Raw genomic sequence first — 17,306 nt, 5'->3', positions numbered from 1 at the left:
CTATATGGTGACAAGTTTCAGGGTCCCTTATTTGAAGGCACAGACATTGTTGAACATCCTTAAGTAGTTTTTCCTTTTCTTCCAAGACATAAGTGTGAATTTTCCAGTAAAATTTATTTGTATCGGGTTATTTTTGTACATACTCTAGATAGGTATCAAAGACAAATACAAATGAGGTATCAGATATTTCATTCATGAAACAAAATTGGACAGATGCCTATAAATACAATTCATGGCCCTCCCCAAATGAAAACACAATACAGGTTATGGCCAAGAGACACAATTTGTATACATTATTTTCTACGCAGCCCACACAATTCTCAAAGGCAACTGTCATTGCCATAACAATTTCAGCAAAACTTATTGGAGATGTGGAGCAAAAGCTGCTAGGACTTCCTTGTACACAGGCTTCTTGAAATCCACTGCCTGAAAAATGCAAATAGAAGATATAATAAGCCAAGTCAATTTCGCTTAGAGCATCACACATTCTAAATTGGGGTGAAGAAATGTTTATCACAGTCACCATTACTCACAAGCTCAATTACTTTCTCTGGTGGCAGCCATGACCATTCACCGAACTCAGCTTTCTCAGTACCATCACCCAAAAGATTGATTTCTTGATCTTGACCAGTGAACTTAAAAAGAAACCTATGAATATCAAGGGATCAAGAATAGTATTGCCAAAACCAAGATATAACTTCTTCCCCAAATTAATACACACACAGCTTTAAAGTATATCTATAACTCTCTATAAACTCATTGAATAGGGGGGTAAAAAATTGTTAGAAGCATCCATCCGTTACAAAATGTTATCTGACTAGTATGGGGTTGTTAGCAACATAATTTGATATGGACTGAGCAGATCCAATTGTTTACCATTTTTGTGCTTGACCCTTCCAATCAGATCCCCACTGAATATTCAATTTCTCCCTGACTTGTGGTGGGAAGTCATATGTCAACCAATGAGGTGCCTGCAAGAAAAAATCCAACACGATGAGTATGTAGAGGTTCTTCCAGAGAGAGAGAGAGAGAGAGAGAGAGAGAGAGAGAGAGAGAGAGAGAGAGAGAGAATGGAGGAGGAAAATAGGTTGGTAAGTTCCCTTTTACACTCAACCTTAGTAGGAATAAGTATTAGAAGCTTGCTATATAACATGGTTTCATATATATCATATAGTAACATATGCAATGCCTAATTAGTATTATATGGAACAATATAAGTATAAATATAACCATATTTAATCAACGAGACATTTGAATGGCAAAACATGATTGAGTGGTTATAACTTATAAGAGAACCTAGATGGAAGAACTATGTAACTTGTCCGAAAATCTTTGTAGAAGGCAAGAAAAGGACTTTATAATTTGCACCTCAGAAATCACTTCTGCGGAACTAACTCCTGTCTCTTCCCTTAATTCTCTGATAGCTGCATTTCTTGGATCCTCACCTTCATCAATACCACCCTAAAAAATACCACATTAAGTTCATTACAGACTTAATACAGCTATATATCATTCCTTTCAACAAATAATACATTGCAAGAACGATATAAGCAGCATAACTCTCTGTCTTTGGATTTCTTTCTCTGTCTATTTACTCATTAGCAAGTAGCAACACTATTTAGAACTCCCATGTTGGTGCAGCCTATGCAAATTTCTAGTCAGATACTAAATACTTTTAGTTTCAAATAACATAATCATAAAAGGGACTCTAAGTTTAGTTATCAAGAATAATTATACACTTGCACCTGAAAAAACAATTGTTCTCAAGGGTGGGTTTGTGAGCCAAGAATGGATTTATAGTTAGTTACTCCATGAAACCCCACTTTCTTCTCTTCCCATCCGAAACATCAACCCACAAGTAAATAGTTTATACTTTTACAATAACATTTTAATATAGTTGAAAGCAGAATTTTTTTTTCTAATATTCTGAAAGATTGAGGACTAAATTGCCAATTAAGTATTACACTAAATAAATTAGGGCTGAAATATACCTAATTTGAATTTATTAAAAGTAGCTGAAAACTCATACAGTGATTAAAAGTAAACAAAATAGAGATAACATGAAAATAATAATGATTGCAAAATAAAAAATAAAAATGAATGACCTGCGGCATTTGCCAAGCATTGGGTATGTCCAACCTCGAAGCCGCAAAGATCTGAAAACAGAGAAACCCTAATTAAAAGACAGTTACTGAGAGAGAGAGAGAGAGAGAGAGAGAGAGAGAGAGAGAGAGTTGGTGCCTTTTTGTCATTGTTGATGAGGCAGATGCCAACGTTCCTGCGGTAACCTTCGGGAGCAGCTTCCATTGACGATGATGATGAGCAACGAAAGGAGAGTGGCAGCGACGAGAATTTAAGCAGCTTCGAAGGGTATTTCGGGAAACGGAAAACTACTGGTGAAGGGTGCGCTATTCGGCATAAAGCCATTCCAGAGAAGAGGAGCGCCTCCTTTTTATGGGATGATTAAAACCCATTTCACCTTATTCGGAATCGGAGCTTCACTCACCCCTCGTACTTTACCAAAATGCCCTTCTACCGCTATTTTTCTTTCCCCTTTTCTACTCTAACTGGTGCATCGACCCATGCATTGCACGGACATGACAAAAAATTAATAAAAGATATATTAGGTATATGTATAAAAAGAATGGGGCAAAAAACAAAAATAAGTCAAGTTAAGTAATATTTTATATAAATCAGTCAAAGTAAAATCTGCTTCATCAATCAATCAAATCACGTTTACATGTAATTTGAAGCAGGTAAGTTCGAACTCAACTAACATATAATTCGAATCTACATGAATCATGTAGATTCGAATTATACACTGACACACGAACCAACATAATTCAAAGTCACCTGATTTGAATTACACATTAACAGTAATCAGGTTGATTCGAACTACTCACAATGGCACAATTCCATGTAATTCGAAATGGGTTAATTCGAATTATAAAGGACCAGTCGTGTATATATATGGTGTGAATGTGAATTGATCTCATTAGAGTGGGAAAATGGCTAGTGAGGAGAGTTTTGTAGTTTTGGTTCACCATAGAGGATCGATTAAGAGGAAAACACGATCCGGTGTGAAGTTCACTGGTAAGGATCCTCTCAGTATTTTCTTGAGGCCTACGACGAGCTATGATGACCTTGTCGGTTCTGTTCTACGGAAACTTGGTCTAGAAGGCGTAAAACGGATTAAGAAGTTCTTCTATTGCATTCCAATCTCGGTCCTCCAAGAAATCGTGAAATATGATTATTTCACGATCGGTAGTGATGAGGACTTGCAGGTCCTGTTTCATTGTCGACGTCAGTTTCCCGAAGTGAGGACACCAGAACTGTTGGCGAAGTTGGTTGACGTGATATCCAGCTCGGGGGGTTCGAACCCGAATACCCCCACTGTAGCCACGGTAGCCAGTTCTAGCTCCAGACCTGCTGGTGCATCTTCCTCCGTACCTATGTATGATCCTCCGGTCCAGCCTGTCGCCTCCCCTTCGTTCGCAGTGGATCTCAACGAAAGTGGAGGTGGCGAGGTTGGAATAGGGGATTATGTGCCGACCCCTTTACAGTGTGCTGCACCGGCTGGTCTTGGAGATGCATTGTTGGATGATCGAGACGAAGACGATGTGGAGCCGGATATCATTGCTGACGACAATGACGATGATATTGGACCGAGTAAGCCTGCTGGTGCAGGAGGTGGTTCTAGCTCTGGCACAAGCAGTACCCTCCACATTTTTCATTTTTGGACTTGGATGCAATGAGGCAGGAGGGGGATCCTGGGGAGCTTGCTGGTTTTGGCGCCAGAGATGCGGAAGGGTCTGCAGGTCTAACAGAGTTTCAGGTTGGTTAGCAATTTTAGGACAAGGATGAGGCCGTGTTAAATGTGAAGACTTACAGCATCCGACGCGGGGTACAGTACAAGGTGGTGGAGTCTGACTATCGCCGGTATGTTGGAAAGTGTACTGAGTTTGGGAATGGGTACACATGGTTGATTCGGCTTAGCCTTCGGCAGCGCAAGGGCCTTTGGGAGGTCTAAAGGTACAACGGACCACATACGTGTCTAGCGACCTCCATCTCCAGCGATCACAGGAGTCTGGATTATCATGTGATCTTGGTATTCATCATGCCAATGGTTCGGGCTGATGCATCCGTATGCATCAAGGTGCTCTTAAATGCCACGGCCGCACACTTTGGGTTTAGGCCGAATACAGGAGGGTCTGGCTGGCGAAGCAGAAGGCCATTGCCTACATCTATAGTGATTGGGATGAGTCGTATAACGAGCTCCTTAGGTGGGTATTAGGAGTTCAGTTGACGATGCTTGGTACGGTTGCAGTCCTTAGGACGATCACAGTTCAAGTTGGGGGACAGGTGGATGAGTCGCAAGCTTATTTTCACCGACTGTTCTTGACGTTTCCACTATTTATCAAGGCATTCCGTCGTTGCAAGCCGTTGGTCAGTATTGCTGGCACCCATCTGTATGACAAGTATGGCAGAACGTTGCTCGTCGCGATAGCACAGGACAGGAACTCCAACATTCTGCCTGTTGCATTCGCCCTGGTTGAGGGTGAGAATGCCGATTCCTGGTCCTTCTTTCTCTCCCACCTGCGTCAGCACGTGACCCCGCAGCCGGGACTGTTGGTTATATCAAACAGGCATAACGGCATCAAGGCCGCCCTTGAGGCTCCTGACGGAGGATGGCTACCTCCAGCTGCCTACCGCGCATTCTGGATTCGACATGTGGCAAAAAATTTCGCCCTGACCTTCAAGGGCAAGGACGCAAGGAAGCTACTTGTGAATGCAGCATATGCTAAGACCGAGGTAGAGTTCGACTACTGGTTTGATATTATGCGGTCTGAAGACCTGGCATGTGTGAGTGGGCGAACCGGATTGAATATTCTTTGCGGACACAGCATCGTGATGACGGTCAGAGATTTGGGCACATGACGACAAATATCTCCGAGTGTGTTAATTCAATCATGAAGGGGGTCAAGAATCTCCCGGGTGCTCACTGGTCAAGGCAACTTACGACAGGTTGGCCGAACTATTCGTCCGCAAGGGGAGAGAGGCTGAGGCCCAACTCGGCACCGGACAACAGTTCAGTCAACACCTTGTGAAGTGTATCGAGGCCAATCTGAAGACGGCGAGGTACTTTACGGTGACTTTGTACGACAGAGATAACTCAGAGTACACCGTCACGGAGACAACTCCTATTGATATGTTTTCATTGGGTACCTACAGGGTCTCACTTGCAAGTCAGACATGTGATTGCGGATACTTTCAGGCACTTCATTTCCCATGTCCTCACGTCCTGGCGTGTTGTGCCTATTCACGGCTTACTTGGCGGCCATATGTACACCAGGTGTATCGTCTTAGCTCGGTATTTAGTGTGTATCGGATGGGGTTCACACCTCTCATCCCCGAGGGTTTCTGGCCACCATACGATGGGCCGACAGTGATCCCAGGCCCGAACAACAGGCGTGTGAGGGAGGGACGTCCCAGGTCCACTAGGATACGAACCACTATGGATGAGGCAAATCCGAACAGGGCGAAGAGATGTGGCCTATGTCGGCAGCCTGGGCATACACGTCAGGATTGTCCACAGCTTGGAGGACCAAGCCATACAGGACCACATGATTAGTTGTACTGTTAGCTTTATTACTACGTTCATTTCACTTTTATTGTTAGAGTCCAATGTTTTTCGGTTTTGTTACATGGAGTTGTTAAGTGAAAAAAACTGTTACTGTTAATGTGATGTACTTTGATTTGGTTATTACTTAATGAATGTGTTCCGTGTCCAACGTGCCATATGACGTCTCCGATAAATACATAAGGCAATAACGCATTCTTCAAATTAAATGATACATGATAAACAAAATATCCAAATATCTTAAAAAAAATAGTGTACACCCATGGTCAAATTAACGGAAACATGATAAAGCAATACGGAACGCAAACATACATAACCAAAATACAACTCGGATCGTAAAGATACATAAAAGACATAAATAAAGGTGCCTAAGATACAACACTAATCATGAAATAAAGGCATACATCATACACAAGTCATCTAAATAGGTGCGAACCGGTGCCGCAACGACGGGAAACCCGTGTCCTATAGCCTCTCCGAACAAGTGGCTCCTCATCCTCGATCTCATCCTCGTCATCATCTGGTGCTGGCTGTGCAGGTGGCCTAGGCTGGACATCTAACGGTCGTGAGGCAGACCCTGAAGGAAATGACTCTCCTCGGACGGGTGCCCTAGACGGCCCCGCAATTGAATGTGACCCAGCAGTATATGCGGAAGGAGGGGTACCACATAATGCAAAATAATCAGGAGCAGCCATGGTAGGAGGTTCGTTCAGATCGACATCTAACGGTGCCTGTGTCCCGTCACCGGACCCCGCCGACGTGCCAGCTCATCCTCCTGCATAATGGCATTCATCTCGTCTAGGAAGTGTGACCCCCCGAAATCCGCATCAAAACCATCACCGGCTAGGAAGTCTGCATACATCGTCCCCGGGCTAACCCATGGGGTACTTTTCTGAAGTGTCTGGTCGGCACTGGGAATACCAACGAAGTAATCGCCTGGTGGACCCGATCCAAGTCCACCGTCACGATCGCCAGAACCATCTCCCATACTAGACCCGTACTACTCTCCACCATGCCCGCCATGATGGGGACTAACACCCTCTACTCCAGCATCGCCTCCAGCATCTCTCCCGCTAAGACCCTACTGATGACCGCCGTTGTCATCGTAACCATGATCACGGTGATCCTGCCCCGCAGCACGCGCTCTCTGTCTGCCTCCACGCCCTCGTCGTCTACCTCTACCTCTACCCGCCGTGTCACCCTCGTCCAAGGCCTGGTCTAGCCACCTCCACTCACGCTGGCTTCGTCGTGTCCCGACGCGAGCTCTCCTCTCAACCCAACGCCTATCCGAAACGTCGTCAACACGGTCCATGTCAGGAACTCGACTGGCACCCCTCTGCGTCGCCTCAACAGGAATAGGAACGACTCTCGAATCCCCCAGGTACATCTCTGGTGACAATAACCTCTTTCCATGCTGACTCCACCAGTCCAAGAAGTCATGTGAGGGTCCCGGTTCAGCAACAACATCGAACTGGAGAACGTAGTCCGCGCGGCTCTCCCAATGAAAATGCCAGAACTACAAACTGAACGTGAACCAACGATCACCTTCTCTCCCGTCCTTCAACATCAAGAAGTCGATGTTCAGGGCGGGCTGAAGGCGGGACTGAACTCCACCGAACTGCGGTAACACTCTATCAATCTGATGCCACTCTATCACCGCAAAATATATCAGTGCCGTCACACACCGCCATAACGCCGTATGACGAGGCTCCAACACCTCCAGATGCACAACTTGAAGGACGTCGGGAGAGCTATACGGCATCCAGATAAACTGAAATAAGATATGAACATTGTAAGGCCGAATAGTAATCCAAATGCTGAAACTATAATTAACTAGACAAACGAGGTTAGTATACTCACATCCCTGGCCTGTAACATGTCTATCCTCAGTCTCCACATCTGAACTCAAGGTCCGTTCTCGCTACCGGAAGGATTGTGACCTGACTACCTGCATATCACATCGGTGTTATAGCATTTTAAAGGCGTGACAAAATAGTATAACATTATATGCAGACATGGAATTAAAAAACACAGCTAGAAGTAGAAAAGTCTGAGAATGGTATCTCTAGGCCAACGGCCAGCTGAACGTATCATACCCAGGAGGCCTAAATCTAGGAAAGCACCAGAAGATCTAGGACTGAGGTAACTATAAAGGGCCAGCTAACTTCTCCACATGTCTGTTGGCCACTCGGCACATGCAGCGGTACAACCATGCTAGTACTACCGAACCCCAGCTGTAGCCACCCATCTCCTCAAGCTTAGCCACGTAGGGTAGCCATCTGATGTGAATACGGTTACCGGACTTGTCGGCAAACAGCTGGATACCCAACAACATCATGATATAGGCACGAGCAAAGCGCTTCACTGTCTCCTCATCTCCTCCCACAGGGCACTCTCCAAAAGTCTCCTGGAACCAAGTGCAGTTCACTGCGAACTTCTGAATTTGGTTCGCAGGAGGTAACACGCCAAGCAACTCCTGGAACCACACCCAAGCTGGACGGCCACCCTGGATGTATATGTGAAAATTTGTCAGGCAACCACTAACATAACGCCCGTCCACTGACAACCCCAACTGATACGCCACGTCCTAAAGTGTGATCGTACACTCTCCGAACGGCATGTGGAATGTGTGCATCTCTGGACGCCACCGCTTGACGAAGGCACTGACAAGGGGCTCATCTAATCGAAACCATCTATCGTTCAGTCTCGCAAGATGGTATAATCCGGCCATCTACAAGTACGGAACATATCTCTCATCGAGTCGCATGCCCTGCTGCCGCCGCATGCTCGAGATGCATCGCTGGGGTTGCGCATTACATGGACCGCATAATTAGAACCACTTACAAAACCACTAACAAAAACAACTAACAACATAAACCACGTATGGAAACCACTAACAGAATCTACATGCAAAACCAACATAATAAACCACTAGCAAAATCACGTGCTTAAACCGCTAACATAAACCACTAACATTCACCAATTCCAAGACCACCAACATAAACCGCTAACATAAACCATCAACAAAATCGTATACAAAACCACTAAAATCAAACGCATTCAATACCACTAACAAAAACCGCAGACAAAAACCACTAACATAAACCGCCAACAAAACTGCATGCAAAATCTCTAAAATAAACCACTTGCAATACCACTAACATAAATCACAAACAAAACCACTAACTAAAAGCACAAAACTCAACCGAATTCAAAACCACTAACATAAACCACATCCAAAAACCACTAACGTAAACCACTAACAATACCACATGCAAAACCACTAATGTAAACCACTAACATAAACCGCCAAACAAAGCCGTAAATAAAACCATTTCAATAAACAACATGCAATACCGCCAACAAACACCACATGCAGCACCACAAACATAAACCACTAGCAAAAAAAATTAACTACTAACCTCGTCGTTGATGACCCCGGCAATATGAGCCACTCCATCCAAGCGATATAGTCTACTTGGATCGTCCTCTATTAGCTAACTATCCTGCTCGAGCCTTTGTCGGAGCGAATCTGGGTCGTTTTCTCTGAGATTTGGTGGGGTCTGAGAGTAGGAAAGTGATTCGAATAGGGTGGATTCGAACTCCTTTCATAGCCAAATCTAGTATAATTCGAAACAGGTTAATTCAAATTACTACTAGTGGCCAAAAAAGAGTAATTCGAATCAGATAGATTCGAATTATGTAGTGTTTCGTTTCACAAGCTAATTCGAATAAGCTTGCCTCGATTTATCCAATGTGTAATTCGAATCCATCCGATTCGAATTATGCTATATTCACGTGTTAAGGTAATTCGAATTAGCTTGTTTCGAATTACATACAAACCTAGTTCGATGTATCTTGATTCGAACTATATGATTTTGTGCAATGGTGGATTCCTGAATCAGCTTTCTATTTGATTGATTTGCAAAATATTTACCTCTTCTTAACTTATCTTAGTGTTTTGTCCGTATAAAAATAATATTCAATCAGCTTAAATACACATATAGATTAAAATTTGACAAAAAAAACATATAAATATACAATAGATCAATTTATTTATAAGATCCAGGATTTAATATAGCATCATGGAATAATTACTGCCATAACTCATAAGCATGCTAATTTATGTGAATGGAATTGAAGAAATAAAAATTAAATTCTACATGTTTATTGTAATTTTTTTTGGGTCGGAATTCAACGTATAAATTTAATAATAACATTTTAGGTCAACATAATAACATCTTTTTATAGGTATAAATGATATAAATATATACAATTACCAATTGTGATTTATTTTAACTACTAATAACAAAATTTGATTGACATCGTGCATTATAGAACATAATGAGTAATTATTTGAAATATTAATTATTCTCTTAATATTTAAAAAAAATAAAAATTTAAATATATGTTATTTTCAAAATTATTAAAAAGATTTAATACTTTCTTATTTAAAAATTAAGATGAGATTTAAGATTTTTAAATTTTTTTCTTAAATGTATCACATATCAATTGTGATATAATGTGATAAAAGATAAGTACGTCAACAAAAACGAAATGCATTCATAAATTACATAAATAAAATAATGAAATATAAAATTTTTTTATTATTTATACACAAAAATTTTTGTACGGTATGACTTATAGTAGAATTAGTTAGTAATTAGAAAATAAAATACAATAATAAATATGTAAAACACTTAAAATAATAAAACTGTTTCAAAACTTTAACAATTATTATAATTTACCATATTTTTTTGTTACCTAAAGTATTTTATTTTGTCATTGTATATAACATTTAAAATCTTATATAATTTAAAAGTGTATTATAAATTGATAATTAATTTTAGAGGGACAATTATAAATAAAAAATAATGCAAGAAATAAATAAATTTAAAGACAAAATAATTATGATATAAATATATCAATTATGAATGAATTGTAATATATTATCTTCAACTATTTTATTTTTAAGATTGTAAAACTAAAAAACATACAAAAAAAATTAGTTGATACATATTATAGCTAATACATAATTTTTTCCGTGATAAGACACTTATCACAGAAATCATAAGAGCAACTCCAATGATTACTTTTTTGGAGTTTTCCTTCCTGTACATGTCAGAAAAGTGAGGAGCCAACCGTTGGAGTAAAGCAAGAAAGAATTCCTTCTCTTGGATCAAAAAGGAGGAGTCCCTGTGAATAGGGACTCCATACATCCAATAATAACTTGCCAAATGACAAGTTATTTAAAAATAAATAATTATAAAAATGTTAATGAATTAAATAATTATATTAAATAATTAAATAATAATTAATTAATTAATTAACTTATAATTAATTTATTAATAATTATAATAATTAATTGAATTAAATAATTAATTTTTTATTTAATTAATAATTTATATTAATTATTTATATCATAATTAATATTAAATATTATTTATATTATTATATTAAATTATAATTAATTAAATTTATTTACATCAAAAAATAAATTTAATTTTTAAAAATAAATAATTATAAAAATATTAATGAGTTAAATAATTATATTAAATAATTAAATAATAATTAATTTAGTAATAATTAAAATAATTAATTATAGTAAATAATTATATTTTTATTTAATTAATAATTAAATCGTAATGAATTTATTTAATATTAATATCTTTTAATAGTAAATTATTTTTAAATTTATAAATTTAAATTATATTATTGAAAAAAATTAATTACATTAATTTTAAGTATTTTAATTAATTAATTAAATGGGATCACAACAGGGACTAAAGTTAGTTCCTCCTAATGGAGAAAAGAGAGATGCTTTGAGTTCCTATTTACTTTTTATGACGCAAAAGTTGAGGTGAAGTTACTTTTTATGACAGGTGGGCCATAAGTAGGAAATGGGATGAGTTTTCTATTGGAGATGGTCTAAGACCATCTCCAATAGTGAGGACCTTGGCAACTTTTTTTGACATAAAATAAGTTCCTTCCGTTGGAACAAAATGAAATAGGTCCTTGCACAAGGTCCAATGGAACAAAGTTCCTCTGAACAGGGACTCGAAGTAACATTATTTAAATAAATAATTATATTAAATAATTATATTAAAATAAATAATTATATTAAATAATTAAATAATAATTAATTTAGTAATAATTATAATAATTAATTATATTAAATAATTATATTTTTATTTAATTAATGATTTATATTAATAATTTAAATAATAATTAAATCGTAGTTAATTTATTAATAGTTATAATAATTAATTAGATTAAATAATTAAATTTTTATTTAATTAATTATTTATATTAATTATTTATTTTTTATTAAAAAATTTTACAAATTAGTGTAATTTTGAATTATATATTGTATATTTATTATTATATATGAATTTTTTAATAATTAATATCTTTTAATAGTGAATTATTTTTAAATTTATAAATTTAAATAATATTATTAAAAAAATAATTACATTAATTCTAAATATTTTAATTAATTAATTAAGTGGGACTACAATAGGGACTAAAGTTAGTTCCTCCTATTGGAGAAGAGAAAGATGCTTTGAGTTCCTATTTACTATTTATGACGCAAAAGCTGATGTGAAGTTACTTTTTATGCAAGTGGGCCATAAATAAGAACTAGGATGAGTTTCCTACTGAAGATGGTCTAAACAACCTCAAAAACACAACTTGCACAATACATTATCACTACGATTTGACACTGTATGAATTTTAAAACTGTCATTAAAAGTATGTTGACTTGTGTTCATCATCAATGAGTATAAACTTTTCAAATGATGCTCACTAATAAAAATATTTTGATAACTAAGGATTTGTCTTAGTAGTAATAAAAAATTATAAACAAAATAAATATTGACAAAAATATTTATCCATAAAACAGATGACATCCACATATCTATATAGACTTAACCTAAAAAATAAAAAGTTTAAAATTTTTCATCATAACCTAATGAAATCCAAAATAAAATATCATCCATCATAACTCTTAAACTACCATAAAGACTATAAGAATAAAAAAAAATAATATAGTCAATGCAATTATCACTCATCATTGAAGATATATTCAATCTTCTTACCTGAGCATCACTTCTAGAAAACAATTTTTTCTCAAACTCAATTATATTCATAGTTTAAATTTATCTAGAAACTCGGGTGCTAATCAATCTCAAATGTTTTAGCCAATAAATCGAATAATAATAATAAGAAGAAAACCTGAATGTAATAATAATAAGAGGAAGGAGAAGATTCTACAATAACTTTTTGAAAAGAGCAAAATAAAAAATTAGAATCAACTATGTCATTTATAGATATTAATCCAGAAAATTGGCATCAATGGCACATCCTCTTTGATTTTTATTTTTTACAATAAGTAGTAATTTGTATAACATCATTTATGAATCAACAACTTTGTGGCTTCAAGCACCTTAGTTAGATGTTAATCTCTTACAAATTGGTAAGGAAGAAGGTGGTTTTGGTGAGCCATGGAGCATTGAGGACAGATGTAGAACGCAAAGTGATTAAAATTTGTAAACTTTATTTAGAGTTCGATAAAAATGGATCAACAACCACTTTTATATAAAGAGTATCAAGATTATAACATAAAGATAATGACCACAATAAATTTAAAATGAAGAAAAAATCACAATTTGTTATACTCAAGAATTAAACAAAAATAAACTATAAACATTCAGAATCCAAAGCACTTGGATAAGTAAGAGTACATATTCTTGTCCTTTTCTCTTTTTTTGTGAGTGGCTCTCTTTAATCATGCCTCTATTCATACTTACAGTACTATCTACTTTCACCACAGCTTCAATTTCATGCTCAATATATATTAAAAGAGAAATATTAAAATTTTTTTATTTGATCAACCGCGAGAAACAACACAATCACAAATTAAAAAAAATAAAAGCAATGGATGCATTAAGTAAACTACAAAATATTCAAACTAACTAATTTTCTTACAAAATATTTTGAAAGAAATAAATACCTATAGATCACGAGAATGAGCACCTATTTCATAGTATTTAGAAATCAGAATGTAATAGGTAGTAGATAAAGAGAATGGGTCCTACTGAGAAGAATTCAAACCAACAATTAAAAAGGTAGAAGAATTAAAGCCTATTGAGACTTCACACCTGAAAAAGTTTTTTTTTTTAAAAAAAAACTACTCTTTATAAAGTAAAGGATAAATTACTCAGTTGAAGTGTTTGAATATATTATTTTATCAAATCTACAGGGAATCAACCTCTTTATAGAGGAATTACAGAAATAGAAATAACTAGAAAATAGGAAAGAAGGGAAAAATACTAGTCTAAAATAAAGAAAAGATTTCTAATCATAAAATCCCTAAAATTAAGCTAAACCCAAAAAGAAAAAGATTTATAATTAATTTTATTTACACAAAAGATTCATGAAAGGAATTAGGAATCTGATTTTGATTTGATCTAGTCAACACTCCCCCTCAAGCTGGCTTGAAGATATCATTCATTGACAGCTTGCTTATTATGCTATCGAAAGTCTTCTTGGGTAATCCTTTAGTTAGAACATCTGCTAATTATTCCGTGGTTGGAACATATATATGAGATGCAAATCTGTCCTCTCTCAATCTTTTTCTTGATAAAATGCTTGTCAACTTCAATATGTTTAGTTCTATCATGCAACACTGGATTATGAGAAATAGAAATTGCATATTTGTTGTCACAATACAACCTCATTGGTGGAGAAATGGAAACTTTTAGTTCTTGTAGAATTTTCTCTACCCACAGTACTTCACATATTCCATGAGCCACTACTCTAAACTCAGCTTCTGCACTACTTCGTGCCACAACATTCTATTTTTTACTCCTCCAACTAATCAAGTTTCTGCCAACAAAAGTACAATACCCAGATGTTGACCTTCTATCCATGACATTTCCAGCCCAATTTGCATCTGTATAAGCTTCTACTTGAAGATGTCCATGCTTTTTATAGAGTAACCCTTTCCCAGGCGACCCTTTCAGGTACCTTAGGATTCTAAAAACAGCATCCATGTGTTCTTGACCAGGTGAATGCATAAAGTGGCTTGCCATGCTCACAACAAAGGCTATATCCGGACATGTATGGGATAAATAGATTAGCCTCCCTACCAACCGCTGATATCTCCCTTTGTCCATTACATTTTCTGGTTCAGCTGGCTTCAATTTTAAGTTAGGCTCTATAAGTGTTTCAGCAGCTTTACAACCAAGTAATCCCGTCTCTTTTAAAAGATCTAGGATGTACTTTCATTGGTTCATAAAATGCATTCCTTAGACCTTGAAAATTTGAATCCAAAGAAGTATTTTAATGAGCCAAGTTCTTTGATTTCAAATGCTTTGGCAAGCTTCTCCTCCAAGTCTTTTAGCTCTAAAAAGTCATCACCTGTCAGAATAATGTCATCCACATATACAATTAAGATGGCAGTTTTATTAGCTGCTGAATGCTTATAGAAAAGTGTATGATCAGCTTGGCTTTGAGTATAACCAAGTCCCTTCACCACCATTCCAAGTCGTTCAAACCAAGCTCTCAGGGATTGTTTCAATCCATAGAGAGATTTTTTAGTTTGCACACTTTATTCCTCCTTAGTTCAGCTTCAAATTCAGGTGGAAGTTTCATGAACACCTCTTCCTCTAGTTTCCCATTCATGAAAGCATTCTTTATATCCAATTGATGTAAAGGCCAATTGTAATTCGCAGCAAGAGATAAGAGAATCTGCACAGAACTGAGTTTGGTAACTAGAGCAAAAGTCTCTCGATAGTCTACTCCATAGGTTTGTGTATATCCCCTAGCTACTAACCTAGCCTTATACCTCTCTATGCTTCCATCAGCATTGCACTTGATGGTAAAAACTCACATGCAGCCAACCAATTTTATATTCTGTGGCAGATCTATAATCTCCCAAGTTTCATTTTTCTTGAGTGCATGCCACTCTTCCATCACAGCTAATTTCCAGTTGGGATCATCTAGTGCTTCCTCTATGTTCCTAGGTTCAAACAGATTTGTAACTTTAGAAGTAAAACCTCGATGTTTTTGAGAGAGATTTTGGTAGATACATAATTGGAAATAGGATGGTTGGTGCTGGTTTTGAGTACCTTTTTTGTGCAGGTTCTGGGTTCTTTCCTAAGGACTATTGGCAAATTATTATTAGAAGTGACAATTTCAGATTTACCTGGAAGTTCATGAAGTACTACAGTTGGGCCGTCTTCCGGGGTTTCAGATTGGGTTGGTACAGAGATGATGGGTTGGTCTCTAGTCTTCTTGGGATATTTCCGAACATAACACCGAAGCTCCTTTTCTTGTGGTATTTCTTTTCCTGTTTGGATTCTAACTAATTCTGGCCTAATTTCAGAATTGGTTTCCACATCTTGTTTTGTAATTGTTTCAGAATTTACTTGATTAGTGAAAGTTGTATCCTCAATATGTAAGATAGGAGTTGGTAAAGGTTCATGCAAAATATTTTCTTCCCTTAGACTCTTTCCCTGAAGAGAATTTTTTTGAAAAAAGGTTTCATGTTCCAAAAAAGTAACATCCATACTTACATGAAATTTCTTGGTAGTTGTTATTTTCAATGGACCCCATACATCACTATGAATCAAGTGGAAAGGTTTAGATTCATGATAAGGTTGAGAGTAATAAGGAGCTCTATGACTCTTTGAACGAATACAACTTTCACATTTAAGTAAGGAAGAATCAATATTTTTAAACAAACTTGGAAACAAATGTTTGAGATATGAAAAACTAGGGTGTCCTAGTCTATTGTGCCAGAGAATTATTTGGTCCTTTATAGGCATAGAACTTATATCACTAAATCCTTGAGCTATTTTATCCTCCGAAATATCCTCAAAGTGATAAACCCCATCCATCATCTTCCCTAAAGTCCGGTCTTGAAAAATACCATGAGCGTCAAAGAATGTCACAGCACAATTGGAATCCTTGCAGATTTTACTAATAGATAAAAAACTACCATCAGCAACTCTAATTTTTTCATTTTCAAAGCAAGGAGAGTAAGTTTTAAATAAAGGGGAGAGGCTGGTCATATGGTCAGATGCACCTGAATCGACAATCCATGGTGTATTCAAGTTTGAGGTGCAGTTAAGGGATATAGGAATACTAAAATTACCTGTTTGAGCCAAAGAACCACTAGGAGTACTAGACACAGAACTAAAATTTAACAACCTTATGAGCTACTCAACCTGTTCTTTACTCAATGATGATTTTTCAGCCTCATGAGCAGTTAGGATAGAGCATATTTTGGGACCAGGTTTGCTGCCTTTAAGATGTGCTAGTTTTTCATGAATCTTCCAGCAGGTTTCTCGGGTGTGACAAGGTTTATTGCATTGGTCACACCAAAGATTGGAGGGGTGCTTCTGATTTGATGATCTTTTAAGTGCAGTAGGTGCCACTAAAAGTGCATTAGACTCCAAAGAGGCCTGTTCAGTCTTGCCTTTTCCCATCATCACAGCTCTACGAGTTTCCTCTCTTCTAACTTCAGCAAATACTTCTCCAATTGAGGGTAGGATTGCTCTTCCAATAATTCTGCCACGAACTTCATCTAGCTCCACATTGAGGCCTGCAAGAAAATGAAATATCCTCCCTTCTTTCACTGTTTGTTGGTGGTGTTTGGCAT

General features: G+C 37.0%; 3 protein-coding genes across 3 annotated transcripts; 2 read left to right on the top strand and 1 right to left on the bottom strand.

Annotated features, from left to right (window-relative positions):
• Nucleotides 1-89: 89 nt before the first annotated feature.
• On the bottom strand, nucleotides 90-2,525 carry LOC130951176 (nudix hydrolase 26, chloroplastic). Its single transcript, XM_057879809.1, has 6 exons — nucleotides 2,242-2,525; nucleotides 2,106-2,156; nucleotides 1,369-1,461; nucleotides 877-971; nucleotides 534-648; nucleotides 90-426 (listed from the first exon to the last, which is right to left on the bottom strand). Exons 1-6 carry the CDS (start codon nucleotides 2,425-2,427, stop codon nucleotides 361-363), a joined length of 606 nt encoding a protein of 201 aa, XP_057735792.1. The 5' UTR covers nucleotides 2,428-2,525; the 3' UTR covers nucleotides 90-360.
• A 483-nt stretch (nucleotides 2,526-3,008) lies between these two features.
• On the top strand, nucleotides 3,009-3,755 carry LOC130950049 (uncharacterized). The gene has a single exon (XM_057878613.1). The coding sequence runs from the start codon at nucleotides 3,009-3,011 to the stop codon at nucleotides 3,753-3,755; it is 747 nt and encodes a 248-aa protein (XP_057734596.1).
• On the top strand, nucleotides 3,752-5,632 carry LOC130950048 (uncharacterized). The gene is made up of 3 exons (XM_057878612.1): nucleotides 3,752-3,835; nucleotides 4,195-4,861; nucleotides 4,977-5,632. The coding sequence occupies exons 1-3, from the start codon at nucleotides 3,752-3,754 to the stop codon at nucleotides 5,630-5,632; spliced, it is 1,407 nt and encodes a 468-aa protein (XP_057734595.1).
• Nucleotides 5,633-17,306: the final 11,674 nt, after the last annotated feature.

This window comes from Arachis stenosperma, chromosome 9, assembly GCF_014773155.1.
Source record: "Arachis stenosperma cultivar V10309 chromosome 9, arast.V10309.gnm1.PFL2, whole genome shotgun sequence".
NCBI lineage: Eukaryota > Viridiplantae > Streptophyta > Magnoliopsida > Fabales > Fabaceae > Arachis > Arachis stenosperma.
Note: the sequence above shows the minus strand (reverse complement) of the source record. Positions and strands in the feature narration are given on the sequence as shown.